Source organism: Brassica napus, chromosome A3, assembly GCF_020379485.1.
Source record: "Brassica napus cultivar Da-Ae chromosome A3, Da-Ae, whole genome shotgun sequence".
In the NCBI taxonomy this organism is placed as follows: Eukaryota; Viridiplantae; Streptophyta; class Magnoliopsida; order Brassicales; family Brassicaceae; genus Brassica; species Brassica napus.
This window is the reverse complement of record NC_063436.1, coordinates 12,614,954-12,629,583: the sequence shown is the minus strand read 5'-3', so window position 1 is coordinate 12,629,583 and position 14,630 is coordinate 12,614,954. Positions and strand designations below refer to the sequence as shown.

Genomic DNA, 14,630 nt, shown 5'->3' with positions numbered 1-14,630 from the left:
GGAGCAGGAGGTTTTCTGGTCTCCGTTTATTTCCTTGATACCCCATGGGGTAAGAAACTTTACGATTTGATGAAGAGTGGAGGAAACGGCCCCATGTCGTAGATTCAGGGGGGTTCCATAGTCATTTTGAAGGAGGAGGCACAATCAGTTACTAGGAATTTTGTAGACAAGTTTACTTTTTATGCGTAGACAGCGAATATGACTTCTCATATTATTTATTTTTCCTCGCCGATAAGCCCTACAATGCTATAAGTAGAAGGAATGACTTCATGGATTAATTATTTTCAACCGTAATTATATATAATATTTTTAGTTCATTAAATGAATTTATGTTATTAACTGTCGTAAAATACATAAGAATGTAGTTTCTCAAATACATAAGCTTTTTTGTGGTGTCCAGTTTGATTAATTTAAGTGACATATTTGGACTGACTTTGAAATCGTAAATTTCAGAAAGTTAACAGATTACACGAGTTCAGTTATAATGAATGGAGGATGAGAAATGTAGATTTAGGTTAAGATATATATATATATATATTTGGGTAACTTTGGGTAAAACTTTGAATTTTGGATAAAACCGATTGGATTCAAATATCCAAACTTGTTCAATACAAAACTTGATCGGTTATTTAGCAATAACTGTATCTAAACTGAGCTGTTAACTTCCGGTGGAGTTGGGTTCGGTTATCGGTTATTATATCCATGCCTAATAAGGACTAGATTGAGAAGGTAGTAACAAGGAATTAAGAAGAAGGAGAAGAAACCCTTGCGAATCTATTACGTTAATTATAAATTTGACCAAAAGAATGAATGGGTGAAAAGGTTTAAAGAAAAACAAAAAAGCACTATATTCGGAGGCAAACAACTAAATGAACGGTGTAACAAGAGACTTGGTCTTTTCTTTCTCTCTCCGCCACTCATTAAAGATTTAATCACAGTAAAAAAAACAGAAAATCCAAATCTCAAATCCATTTTACTTTCTATTATTACTTTCTTCATCCCCACGGTGTCTTTGCGGATATTGTTCGATACTATTACGATATTTTTCATTTTTAGTTTTTACCAATCCTTCTTCCTTTCGCGTGTGATCATTAACTCGAGGTGAATCCTCCTATATCTGGTTAGTATCACACGCGGAATAATCAAAGATCGCATTCGATAATGTGTAGAGATTTAAGAGTGGTGTTTTTGGAAGAAGAAGGCCAAGAAATTTGGTAAAAGACAGCTACTGCTTTCCGTATCTTTGTTGTTTGTGTCCAAACAGGCTTTTTAATCACAACCTATCGTATTATCCGTTTCCTTTTTTTTTCCAAGAGCTAATTGATCTGGGGGAATATTAAACAATTTGACCATTGTGTGTGGTTTCTCTCAATATATTCTTTTAAAAATATTGCAAAAGAACGTGTTGAGCTGTTACCACTTTCTTGTCTTGTCTCTCTCTCTCTCCTCGTCTTTTAAACTTCCTCATTTTTCTTTGAAACCTGTGAATCGAGTCTTTCAGGAAAGAAATAAGTTATTTTTTTCTTCTCTTCACAGTAATACACGTGTCACTGCTTTGATCTTATTGCTGTCAATGAGATCCGATTTGTAGCTCTTTTGACATCCCTTTTTTCCCATATCTCTCTCTAAAATGGCACCAAAGTTCGAATGGTGGGCGAAAGGAAACAACCGCAAAGGTACTCCGGTGGTGGTCAAAATGGAGAACCCTAACAACTGGTCAATGGTGGAGCTCGAATCACCGTCCGAGCAAGATTTTCTCGTGGAAGGCCGCCGTGAGAAATCTCGCAACAAGAACGCGAGACAGCTCACTTGGGTTCTCCTCCTCAAAGCCCACCGCGCCGCAGGCTGTCTCACCTCCCTCGGCTCAGCATTAATCGCTCTCGGAACCGCCGTGCGCCGTCGTATCGCTGCTGGCCGTACAGACACTGATATCTCGTCTTCGTCCTCTCCGGCCATTGCCAAATCGAAACCGAGGTTCTTGTATTCGTGCTTGAAAGTGTTTCTTCTGCTTTCGCTAATGCTTCTAGCTTTCGAAACGGCTGCGTATTTCAAAGGATCGCATTTCGAAACACCCAAGCTTCAGTTGCCTTATGGTTTCTTCGATTGGGTTTACACTCACTGGGTCCTGCTCCGTGTTGGCTACCTTGCTCCTCCGCTTCAGTTTCTCGCTAACGCTTGCATCGTCCTCTTCCTTATCCAAAGCCTGGACCGGCTCATCCTCTGCCTAGGCTGTTTCTGGATCCGGTTCAATAAAATCAAACCGGTTCCCAAAACCGTAATCTCCGATTTAGAAACCGGAGAGAATGGATGCTTCCTTCCCATGGTTCTTGTTCAGATTCCCATGTGTAACGAAAAAGAGGTAACCACGAAAACAATTTTGTAATAAATCTTAAATTGATTTTTTATTTATTTATTTGATTTGGACAGGTTTATCAGCAGTCTATTGCGGCTGTGTGCAACTTAGACTGGCCAAAAACGAAGATTCTGATTCAAGTTCTCGATGATTCCGATGATCCCATCACGCAGAGTTTGATCAAAGAAGAGGTTCACAAATGGCAGAAGGGAGGTGCGCGAATAGTGTATCGTCACCGTGTGAACAGAGAAGGCTACAAAGCTGGAAACCTCAAGTCTGCAATGAACTGTAGCTACGTCAAAGACTACGAGTTCGTGGCCATCTTCGATGCTGATTTTCAGCCTTTACCTGATTTCCTCAAGAAGACGATTCCTCACTTTAAGGACAACGAGGAGCTGGGACTGGTGCAGGCGAGATGGTCGTTCGTGAACAAGGAAGAGAACTTGTTGACGAGGTTGCAGAACATTAACTTGGCGTTTCACTTTGAGGTTGAGCAGCAAGTCAACAGCGTCTTCTTGAATTTCTTTGGGTTCAATGGGACAGCTGGCGTCTGGAGGATCAAGGCTTTGGAAGATTCTGGTGGTTGGCTCGAGAGAACTACCGTCGAGGATATGGACATTGCTGTTCGTGCTCACCTCCATGGCTGGAAGTTCATTTTCCTTAACGATGTTGAGGTAATTCTATCAAACATTATTATTTGGTTACGCCAGCGCTAATGTCATATTCTCTCTCCCAGTGCATTTGCGAGTTACCTGAATCGTATGAAGCTTACAGAAAGCAACAACACCGATGGCATTCAGGACCTATGCAACTATTTCGCCTTTGTTTACCCGCTGTCATTAAATCAAAGGTGCCGTAAACAAATAAACCTTTAAAACGGTGTCGTTTATGACAAGGACATGTAGCTCTAGTGTCTGATATATATTTGTTTTTTTTTGTTTTTGCAGATAAGCATTGGGAAGAAATTTAATTTGATATTCCTCTTCTTCCTCCTAAGGAAGCTCATCTTGCCCTTCTACTCCTTCACACTCTTCTGTATCATCTTGCCAATGACTATGTTTGTCCCTGAGGCTGAGCTTCCTGCTTGGGTTGTCTGCTACATACCTGCCACAATGTCTTTCCTCAACATCCTTCCCGCCCCGAAATCGTTTCCCTTTATTGTCCCCTACCTTCTCTTTGAGAACACAATGTCTGTCACCAAGTTCAACGCCATGGTCTCGGGTCTGTTTCAGCTGGGAAGTGCATACGAATGGGTTGTTACAAAGAAATCAGGGAGGTCGTCAGAAGGAGATCTGGCTGCTTTAGTCGAAAACGAAGGAGGAAAGAAAATGAAACATCAGAGAGGCGCCTCTGCACCAGCACCAGAAACAGAGGCTGAGAAGAAAGCTCAAAAGAAGAACAATAAGAAGAAGAAGAAGCACAATAGGATCTATATGAAGGAGCTGTCACTAGCGTTTCTGTTATTAACTGCAGCAACTCGAAGTCTCTTGTCGGCTCAAGGAATCCATTTTTACTTCCTCTTGTTTCAGGGAATATCCTTCTTACTGGTTGGTCTAGATCTAATTGGAGAGCAAGTTGAATGACAGAGAAGAGATTGACTGGGTCTTAATAGTGCTTGTAGAGAAAACTTTGTAGAAGACAAGAACACAATTTCATCTGTATCACATCATTGAACATAGATCAGCTCCACAGAGGAAGGGACATGGTTATATTAACTGTTGGCAATATGTAAGCTTTATCTCCTTTAATTTTAATGTCTCTTTTGGTTTGGCTACAGTTCTTTTATTCTTTCTCGTTTGTGGACAATTCTTTTGTAAGAAATTTTGTTCAAGAAAGCAAATCATTTTAGATAAAACTATGATCTGATACAACATATCTTGACCAACCAAATCTCCTGTCGATCAACGGGATATTAACGTGCCCGTACCATATTCTGGTGTATTCTTGGCTGTTACCGCATCTCCCTTGACCATGGAACAAGTCTAACTTAGTTTCTTGAATAGCCCCTCTTCTTGTCTATCGTCATATTCCTAATCGGGGATAGTACACATCCATTTTCGAATAATGTTCTTTGAGTTATGTTGATATGTAGCTCTTCCACCAAATTTGATCTCACCTTCTCAAGTTTGTGCCCTTGTGTAGGTTTCACCCCTTTTCGAAGATAGTTAGAGACTCTAATACCAAATCATAAACCCTGGTTTTGTATATGTCGCATGCTGACAAATTAATCTTTTAATCCCATGAGTTATAGATATCACACTCAAATCTTAAACGCACCCGCATTCACTGAAAATGAAAAAAGGCACAATTATGAATTGTTCAGTAAAGGCGATTCTACACATGATCACCAACACAAAAGTACATACTACTAGACCATACCATTATACCAAGCATATATCATGTAAAATGTGCAATATATCAAATAAGATCAGCAGATGTATAGCTCCATTGAACCAATAATTCACGAACTACAACTAAACATCTGCTCTCATTGTATATTAGTCAATCAAACAAGAAATTTAACCGTTTTTGTTGTGCCATATATCATATATCACAGCATAATAACATCATATATTATCAGAAGTATTTACGTTCATTATTATCATGCAATATCTTATATCCTCAAAACATGTTATCATGCACCATCTTATACCATCTTATATCATTCCTCATATCATTCAACATACTAAAACTTAATTTTTACACTTGTTGAGAATTTTATTATAAATTATCAACATTTTGAAATATGTGTTTTTTAAACTGGTAAAAAAACTGTTTAAATTTACAACAAATTCTTACAAACAAAATTCACTGAAAATTTTCAATTTGTTTTCAAAGAAACATAAAAAGCTCATGGAAAATATTTCAAAAAATCATTGAAATAGTTCACGGAGAATACGTTGGTCGGAAAATTTGCCTAAAATAGGCATGTTCTCTTGTTTCGTTTCATGCACATAGCAATATCAGTGGGCCGGTAAATGGGTTACTAAGCTAATTCACCCATAAATGAGTTAAATGGGTTCAAACTATTTGCGTAAATTGAAACTCGGGTCGGGTCGTGTCGGGTGAAATGGAGGAAACCCGAACCCGTTTTAAAAATCGGCCCCCCCCATAAGGCCCTAGGTGAAACCCTCAAACCTAAATGCTTCTTCTTCTTCTTCTTCTTCTTCTTCTTCTTCGCCTCCTCTCAAGTGTACTAGCCCTACTTAGTCGGTCGCCATGCTCGAGTACCGTTGCAGCTCCGTTGATTGGAAGCCATCTCCGGTGGTAGCCCTAGCAAACAGCGCCGACGACACTCAAGTCGCGGCGGCTCGCGAGGACGGTTCTCTAGAAATCTGGCTCGTCTCCCCAGGCGCCGTCGGATGGCACTGTCAACTCGTACGTCCTCTTCTTCCGATTAGCTCTTTAGCTAAAATCGAATTGGATTCGTGAGTTGATTTGTGTGTTTTCTTATTTTTAGACCATCCACGGCGATCCAAATTCGAGAATCTCGTCCCTTGCTTGGTGCCGTGCTGGCTCCCAAGGGCTACCTTCCGGTCGTCTCTTTTCTTCTAGCATCGATGGTTCCATCTCCGAGTGGGACCTCTTCGACTTGAAGCAGAAAGTGAACCTCTCTTAACTTAACTTCCATCATCTTTTTTAAGGTTTATCAGTTCTCCTACATTTGTGTTATATGTTTCTTTTCTTTACTGTTCAGGTTGTGCTAGATTCCATTGGAATCTCAATCTGGCAAATGGCTGTTTCCCCAACTTACTTACTCTCCATTGATCATCGGATTGAGAAGGAGGAAAGTGAGAGTGAAGATGATTCTGACTCAGAAGAAGAGTTTCATCATGACCACTCAGATAGGCTTCTTGCAGCTGCTTGTGATGATGGCAGTGTCAGGCTGTACCGTATCTCTGACTCAAACAAGTTAACATATTATAGATCATTGCCTAGAGTCAGTGGACGTGCTTTAAGTGTTACATGGAGTCCTGATGCACAGAGGATCTTTTCCGGTAGTAGCGATGGGTGAGTATATTATATTTCATTTAATCTCCATGTTTACTTATAAAGTTGTAATTAGTAACAGTTTCTTCTGTTCCGTAGATTGATAAGATGCTGGGACGTTAACACCTGTCAAGAAGTATACAGAATTACAGTTGGTCTCGGAGGACAGGGAAGTAGCTCTGAGATATGTGTTTGGTCACTTCTTTCTTTGAGGTACACATTATATTATTTGGCTTTTTAACATTGTGTCTGTTTTCTTTCTTCTTATAGCTGATCTTTGGTTCTCTCATGCTTACTTTTATTAGGTGTGCAGTTCTTGTTAGTGGAGATAGTACAGGATCTGTCCAGTTTTGGGATAGTCAACATGGAACTCTTTTGGAGTCGCACTCTAATCACAAAGGTGATGTTAATTCTCTTGCAGCAGCCCCCAGCCACAATCGAGTCTTTTCTGCTGGTTCGGATGGACAGGTAAATTATATCTCTGTATAATGCAGTCAGTACCTGTTAGAATTTTAGAATATGATGGATGACTTTGGTATAAGATTACCAAGGTGATTATGAAGGTCTGTCTCGTGTGTAGATTGTTTTTGTTGATTCACCTTTTGACAATTACTTTGACAAATTGTTAATAGTCCAGTACATGAAGAGAAAGTGTTTTTTTTTTCCTTCTGAAATAGATATATCTTTTTTTTTTGTAATGGTGTCAACGTTCTAATTGTCTGATCATCGTATCTGTAGGTTATACTCTACAAGCTCTCTGGTAGTACAAATAGTTCTCAAGATTTGGAGCCTTCTTCCTCTCAGAAATGGGATTATATTGGTTATGTTAAGGCTCATACACATGACATCAGAGCTCTTACAGTTGCTGTGCCAATTAGTCGAGAAGGTCAGAGTCTCTTCCGGATGCGTACCATAAGCTTGTTGGTCTTTTTTTGTTATTATATTATTTACTTACTCCCATTTTTCTGCAGATCCCATTCCGGATGATATGTTGCCAGATAAGAGTGGTGCACGTAAGCATCGCAAGAAAGTGAAGCCGGTTGACTTCACTTACCATAAATGGGCTCATTTGGGTGTTCCGATGCTTATTTCCGCTGGGGATGACGCAAAGCTTTTTGCTTATTCAATTCAGGAGTTCACTAAGTTCTCACCACATGATATATGTCCTGCGCCTCAGAGAGTACCCATTCAAATGGTACACAAGTCGGTGTTCAATCAGACTTCTCTCCTCCTGGTTCAGGGTATTAGTGATTTAGATATTCTTAGGCTCAACCTAAGCACTGATTCTAGTGGACGTGCCTCAACAAAGCCATTGGTTCGTGTTAAAAGTAGAGATTCCAGGAAGATCATCTGCAGTGCAATCTCCAACACCGGATCACTCTTTGCTTATTCTGACCAAATTGGCCTCAGTCTGTTTGAGTTAAAGAAGAATGAAATTGCAAAGAGCCCGTGGAGTGTCAGTAGAAGACGACTTCCCACACTTCCATTTGCGCATTCCATGATTTTCAGTTCAGACTGCTCTCGACTGATATTAGCAGGACATGATAGAAGGATATATGTACGTGCCGGAGTTGTGTAATGAATTAGTTGTATTGTTTGAATATACTCTTAACTTCTGAATCACATTTTGTTGGCAGGCTATTGACGTTAGTAATATGGAACTAGTATATACTTTTACACCATGTCGGGAGGAGCATGAAGGTGAATCTCCACCTATGGAGCCTCCTATAACAAAACTTTATACCAGCTCAGATGATCAATGGCTAGCCGCTATCAATTGCTTTGGAGACATATATGTATTCAACCTCGAAACACAAAGGTGTGGACTTTGTGAAGCTTTGCTACTTAATTCTATTTATGCTACAAAGATTAATCATGCTGCTTTGACGTTGGTATTGAAGTTGTAAGTTTTATGTTGGCTTTATCTTGACAGGCAACACTGGTTCATATCAAGGCTTGATGGTGCATCTGTTACAGCTGCTGGTTTTCATCCTTGGAATAACAATGCGCTTGTGATCTCAACCTCCTCGAACCAGGTCTTTGCTTTTGATGTAGAGGCTAGACAGTTGGGCAAGTGGTCGCTTCTACACACAAACGTTCTGCCAAAGAGGTACCAGGAGTTTCCTGGGGAGGTCATTGGACTCTCATTCTCACCTTCTCCAAATTCATCGTCTGTAATAGTTTACAGTTCCAGGTACTTGTTTCATTCTTTATTTAGCTTAGTCAATCGGCATGTATGTGACTGTAACACCTTGATATATTGTTTGCATAACAGGGCGAAGTGTTTAATCGACTTTGGGAAGCCCGTAGAAGAAGATGAAGAAAATGATTTACCAAACGGCAATCTATCTAAAAGTCTAGAAGGTAAACTTGTCAACATGGGCTTGAAATTGGGGAAAGGTACAAACCGAAAACGTCGGTTAGAGGAGTATCAGTTAGAGGGTAAGAGTAAAGAGAGAAAGAACTTTGAAATCTTACCCTCGAAACACCCAGTTTTGTTTGTGGGTCACCTCTCTAAAAACTCAATCATGGTGATAGAAAAACCGTGGATTGAAGTTGTTAAGAGTTTGGAAACTCAACCAGTGGACAGACATATTTTTGGGACTTGAAACAGAAAGGTTTGTTTTGTCTGAAGAAGATGGTCACTTTTTTTTGTCTGGTGAAGTAGAAAGGGCTAATAGAGATGTTGAGAGTGGAGTTATCTGTTTACATCTTTTTTTTCGTTGTCTTTAAGTATTGATGAATCCATATGTTTTGTAATGCTGCCACAGAACATGAATTTTTGTTCAACTTAAGTTTGACTTTCTTTTGAGACTTATTGGTTCAAAAAATGAAATAGATTGCACAATCAGTTTGACCAAAAAAAAAAAAAAAAAAAAAAAAAAAAAAAAAAAAAAGATTGCACAATCAGTTAGCATAAAGGTTGAAGTTGGCCATATTCCACCTATCAATTGTTTTTTTTTTTGCTTCACAAAAATAAGCAATGCTGATATAATCCTCTTACCAATCTTTACATTTCCCAGGTGTTGTCAAGAATGTTTGACACAAGATCATCGACTCTATAACATAAGACTCAAAATCCCGTAATTTGCTTTATTGAACTTGAATGCACAATATCAATACTAGATTTATGGCTTGGTTATGCCTTGCAAAGAGTACAAACTTTCTTTTTGGCATTAACCTCAACTAAAAACTATTTAATCTGAATTCAACATGTTCGAAATGAAAACACGAATCCAAAGTGAATAGTTATCAGAAAATCGTTTATTAAACGATCAAATATTCTATTATAGGAAAAAAGACAGTGTGGCATTTCGTATATAACATATTGCAATATGTTCAATTTATACCCGATTTATATGGCCGTGCTAAAACATATCTCAACTTTCAAAAAAATCAAATTACATATCTAATGTTATTTTTTTGGCTAAATCATACCTCGGTCATCACATCTGTTACCACATCATCTAATTTTGTTGACTTGGATGCTCAGCTAATTTTGCTGACGAAAATGTATAATTTTATTTTAATATATGATCACATATAAATACATCTTTATTTTAATATATCATCCTTCTAAATAATTTGTCATACATTTGATGACATACAAATTCATTTAAGTGAAGATTTTGCAGATGTATTTATCAAGGTGTTTCAAACTACTACTTTAAAGAGTTCATCATATTAGATTACATCATTTCAAAATTTTCAATTGATGTTTACATGAGTGAATGCTAATCCTCTACATTTTTTTTTTCTCATAAACATAATGTTTTTCATTGAATTTCTCTAGTAAGATTTTTAATGAGTTATCAATAGCATCTTTATGGTTTATAAAGTATTTTGTATAATGGACATATGAAAAGGAATGCTAACAATTTTTAGATATGGATATCTATCATGAATTATATAACAAGATTGTATATATACTTTTATTTCAATTTCAAATATTATATTTCTATATATATATATATATATATATTTAATTTCCTATCAAGAACACACTATGGACTTACCTCTTTCTCTTTTCAACAAAAAAAAAATGTTTTCATTTTATTTTTATTTTTTCCTTTCTGGCTCTAAATTTATGGATCAGAAAATTTACATCCTTACCTATACGTGAATTTACAATTCGGAAACATCAAACTCGGGCCAGACCAAACCAAACCAGTTTCACACCTTCTGTCTCCCTTTTGGCTGCCGCATATTCGGTTTTGAAACTTTCTGAAAGAAACTTTCACAATTCCGATTACCTTATTATCCCGAAACTCTCAGCTAATCATCTTCACATTCTATCTGAAAAAAAAAATGGCACTTGCCTTGTGCGATATCCCCGAGGATCTCCAGCTCCGCATCTTATCCTTCCTCTCACCCACAGAGATCTGCAGCTTCGCCTGCACATCGAAACGCTTCGCCTCGCTATGTCGCGAGGACCGCAAAATCTGGCACGTCGTGTGCGATCGAAGATGGGGGAAGAAGACTCAGATCCGGAAATGGGGAAACGGTCGAATCGCGTATAAGCTCCTCTACAGGACTCTGAAGCGGTTGGAGAATCTGATCGGATTCTGGCGGCTCTGCGGTCGGGCAAACCCCGCCGATTCATCGCCGCCGCTGGTTTTCTTCGAGTGGGGCTCCTCCTTCGTGTTGGGATCTAGGGTTTTGGCCACCAACGACGACACGTATCGGGTAAGGAAAACGCCGTTTCTCGTGATGGGTATCTCACCGGAGGGGAGGACAGAGAGCTTTCTTGATCTCGATGGGAATCATAGATCTGGTGTCTCTGTGGATCTAAGCGATTTGGAGAGAAGCAGTCTCGTCCCTGTGGATGTGAATTTCATGGGGAATGGTCATATAATGGTTGAGGAGAATCCATGTTTTTTTCGAGAGGAGCAGAAGAAAGGATCTAGCTCAGGGGACGACGACGAGGGGGGCGAGGATGTTGTTTCGGAGATGTATACTCAGTTGGCGAATAGGACGAGTCCAGGAGGTGATAGAAGGAGAAAGAGGAAGAAGGAGAAGGAGAGACAAGCGAGGATCAAGTGGGAGCCTGAACATTTCATCAAGGTTTCTGACTTCTCGCCTACGCTTGCTAAACCACTACAAGGCTTATGGAAGGTCTGCCTCCTTGGTTTCACTCATTATGTTTCTGTTAATTTCATTACAGTGATGGTAAGTTGATTAATTGAAATCGGCAGGGTTTCTGTGAGGGAAGGAACCTGGAGTTGTATTTGGTCAAATACGATGAAGTTGGAGGTGTTATTTGCAAAAAAGTAGAGGACTTGTCTCTCTCACGGCAAACTTCTCCTGTGTTCTGGACACCGAACCACGCCTTCATCAGATCTCCGTTTTCCGTGGAAGAAGAGATGATATTGGATAGTCGGATCCGTATCACCCCTCTCCATGGAGAAGTTCATGAGCAAGTTATATCTGGAATGCTCTACATGAACTCTAGTTACGATCCGGGAGAAGGACGGGTCTGGTTGTATGAAAATGGGACTTTTGGTTTCGGGTTTCTTCGAGATCAGTTTATCACTGATCTCAAACGTGTTGCCTTAGAAGATGGTTGTCTGGCTGATGTGTTAGATGCTTAAGAATGATTTGCTTTGTTGGTTCTGGCCTGTGAATTATGTTGGTGATGGATGGATATGATCAACTTCTCTGTACATACAAGACTTAGGTGACTGTTGCTTTCAAATTTAGTTTCAGACCAATTGGTTTAAACTTGGGTGGGGGAATCGCCTTGTATTTATTTGTACTCTGTAGATTGCAAGTTTGCCAGAATAAAATAATTTATTTGTGGTTTTACTTCGGAGACCAGAAGTTTTTATTCATGAATTCTTGCTATTGTGTTTACACTTGCCTATATATAAATTGTGATTATCCGCTTTGTGATAACAAAATCACAATCCCGTCGATTTATAATAATACCAAGAATCTATAATCCTGCACTGACTAAACCTGATCAACTCAAGTTCGAGTTCAAGTAATTCTTGTTGAGATGGGTACACCTTGTGATTTATTATGTTTCCTCCTTTTGCAAGTTGAAGATATGAGTCATATGACTGTGCTATGGAGCCGAGTTGTCTAATTCTTTCAAAGAGTATCAAAATGTATACCATACCTTGTTCTGGTTTAGTAAATTGTATTCTTGGTTAGAGTAATTGTATACAACATCAAGGTAACCGAGTTTTGTAGGAGAAATCAATTTCACAAATTCTCTTTGTTCATAAAATGGTTGTCTTTTGACCAAAAAAAAAAGAATGGTTATGTCTGTCAGTTGTAGAGCAAAGGTAATAACAAGAGATTTAAGTTCTTTGTCAAAGGAAGTGTATTCACATTATGTCATCAAAGTTTAGAGTTAAGCACATGCATATATATTCCGATCTAAAGACCACACCCTAACTTCCATCGGATTGTGTAGTTTTCCTCAACATGAACCATTGTGGGTGGGTTTTTGATATTGATTATTGTACCAAAGAATCATACCATTTCGTGTAGTTCCAGGTTTAGCTATCATAACAACACATAGGAAAGAATCAATCAGACTTCAAACAGCTACCTTACTATCAGAATCAAGTCGAAACCCATACAGTGAACAAAGTCTGATCATCCTTGAAAATGGATATTCAAAAGAAAAACAATAACTGCAACATTGATTAATCTCTTCTTTTTTTTTGGAGCCTACAACACCAGTATTTGATTTAGGATATCTTTCTACCTTTCAATTGGCTTTCTTCTCCTTTGCTGCAGCAGCCTTTTGATACATGAGAATCTGACTCAGGATGGTTCCGTTGGTGAAGACTCCAAGAGCAAATCCCGTAAGAACTATGGACAAGTTAAGGAAAAGAACAGATTTCTATAGAGCATATAATAAAACCATATATGATTTAAAATGTGCAAAGGATACTGCTAGCTGGGGCATTTTCCTGGATACTGGTGAAAACTCTCACTGCGAGGTAAGCAAACAAATATTAATTATTACAATACAGTTGGAAAATAGAGAAGACACACATCAAAGGAGCCCTCTTACCAATGGAACCAGCGAAGTTCATGAAGAAAGTTAAGAAACTGAGTTCTCCAGTGCTTTTGTTCTGTAAAGAGAGACAGAAAGTAATGCGAGGCATAAGCTGCAGGGTTGAAACGATTTCTTTTGTGCATAATCTATAGAAATATTTGTTGTTTATATACTATACTATGACAGTTAGCTATAAACTGACATGACTAAAAGATTATGAGCAGCTCTGGATACGTGACTGAAGCTAAAAACAGTATTCACAAGTATCTAGAAAGACTATTCCAGTATATATATATATACTCACTCTGAAGTTCTTCCATATCTGAGGGAGTCTGGCAAACAGAAATATCGCATGTTGTGAAGCCTACAATAAAGATAAACCATCAAAACGTATTCCTACACAGAGTTATTAAGTAAATAAAACAAAAGCCATTGTTCCTCACATAAAGAGCGTCAAAAAGCGTTGGATTAATCTGCCCAGCAAGCACAGTTGGTGCTACAGCACAATATCTATAAAGCGCTTGACATTAAGAAAATACAAAACAGAAGAGTCTGAAACTCAAAGCTAGGAACATTCTTTAAAAAAAGGATACAGGAGTGCTCTGACCCAAGTTGTCATAGGGACAGGTTGAGAGTAATAATAGATGCAAGCAACCAAGATTAAAGCTGCAATGATAAGGCAGCTATTAGTTACAAAACCATAAAGATGATCATTCGAGAGAGAGAAAGAGAAGGCACCTTGAATCAAAAGAAAAGCCATTTCACCAAAGGCCGAAAAGGGAAGACCTTTGTGAAGGCAATACGCGAGAGAAATTGTATAGCCAACCACTTCGAGCTCAAATGCCACAACACTAAGGCCTCGTACGCTTTTGTGGTGCACGATTTTCATTATCTACAGTATTTATTATACAACAAAAAATTGGTTATTAATCAAAAGTTTGGAGAGATTAGTAGATCTAACTGATTTGATATACCTGAGGGAGCTTGACGGTGATGGAAGCAGCGACGAGGATGTAGCCGAGGAGCTTGGAAATTAGAGGAAGAAGACAATCTTTCTCCGGGAATTCTCCGTTCCGGAGAGATCCCATCGCACAGCTCAAATCGATCCCTAGATACTCCATTTCTTTTTTGTTCTTCCCTTCCTTGCTGATTTTGACTTTAATCTTATGTCCCAAAAAAGTTCTCTTATATACCCATCTTATAATAAATAATAAATAATAAATCATTTTCTTTTTAAATATAAATAGATCAAATTAGCTCAATATACTTAAA

At 38.6% G+C, this 14,630-nt stretch overlaps 4 protein-coding genes across 5 annotated transcripts; 3 read left to right on the top strand and 1 right to left on the bottom strand.

The window, feature by feature from the left end:
• The first annotated feature begins 976 nt into the window (after nt 1-976).
• Nucleotides 977-4,208, top strand: LOC106388433 (probable xyloglucan glycosyltransferase 12). 2 transcript variants are annotated; one of them, XM_013828508.3, is made up of 5 exons: nt 982-1,214; nt 1,537-2,359; nt 2,428-3,027; nt 3,090-3,203; nt 3,301-4,208. In XM_013828508.3, the coding sequence occupies exons 2-5, from the start codon at nt 1,631-1,633 to the stop codon at nt 3,934-3,936; spliced, it is 2,079 nt and encodes a 692-aa protein (XP_013683962.2). In that variant the 5' UTR covers nt 982-1,214; nt 1,537-1,630; the 3' UTR covers nt 3,937-4,208. The 2 variants fall into 2 exon arrangements, with proteins under 2 accessions (XP_048631922.1, XP_013683962.2); XM_048775965.1 differs by having other exon boundaries at nt 977-2,359.
• A 1,264-nt stretch (nt 4,209-5,472) lies between these two features.
• LOC106388432 (WD repeat-containing protein PCN) lies at nt 5,473-9,157 on the top strand. Its single transcript, XM_013828507.3, has 10 exons — nt 5,473-5,731; nt 5,814-5,957; nt 6,051-6,364; nt 6,443-6,556; nt 6,649-6,811; nt 7,082-7,229; nt 7,315-7,901; nt 7,981-8,162; nt 8,277-8,537; nt 8,619-9,157. The coding sequence occupies exons 1-10, from the start codon at nt 5,573-5,575 to the stop codon at nt 8,950-8,952; spliced, it is 2,406 nt and encodes an 801-aa protein (XP_013683961.2). The 5' UTR covers nt 5,473-5,572; the 3' UTR covers nt 8,953-9,157.
• A 1,292-nt stretch (nt 9,158-10,449) lies between these two features.
• LOC106388431 (F-box protein At3g12350) lies at nt 10,450-12,148 on the top strand. Its single transcript, XM_013828505.3, has 2 exons — nt 10,450-11,458; nt 11,539-12,148. The coding sequence occupies exons 1-2, from the start codon at nt 10,652-10,654 to the stop codon at nt 11,932-11,934; spliced, it is 1,203 nt and encodes a 400-aa protein (XP_013683959.1). The 5' UTR covers nt 10,450-10,651; the 3' UTR covers nt 11,935-12,148.
• Nucleotides 12,149-12,883: 735 nt separating this feature from the next.
• LOC106388430 (mannose-P-dolichol utilization defect 1 protein homolog 2) lies at nt 12,884-14,540 on the bottom strand. The gene is made up of 8 exons (XM_013828504.3): nt 14,333-14,540; nt 14,097-14,250; nt 13,952-14,024; nt 13,802-13,868; nt 13,663-13,722; nt 13,374-13,434; nt 13,251-13,292; nt 12,884-13,168 (listed from the first exon to the last, which is right to left on the bottom strand). Exons 1-8 carry the CDS (start codon nt 14,477-14,479, stop codon nt 13,065-13,067), a joined length of 708 nt encoding a protein of 235 aa, XP_013683958.1. The 5' UTR covers nt 14,480-14,540; the 3' UTR covers nt 12,884-13,064.
• Nucleotides 14,541-14,630: the final 90 nt, after the last annotated feature.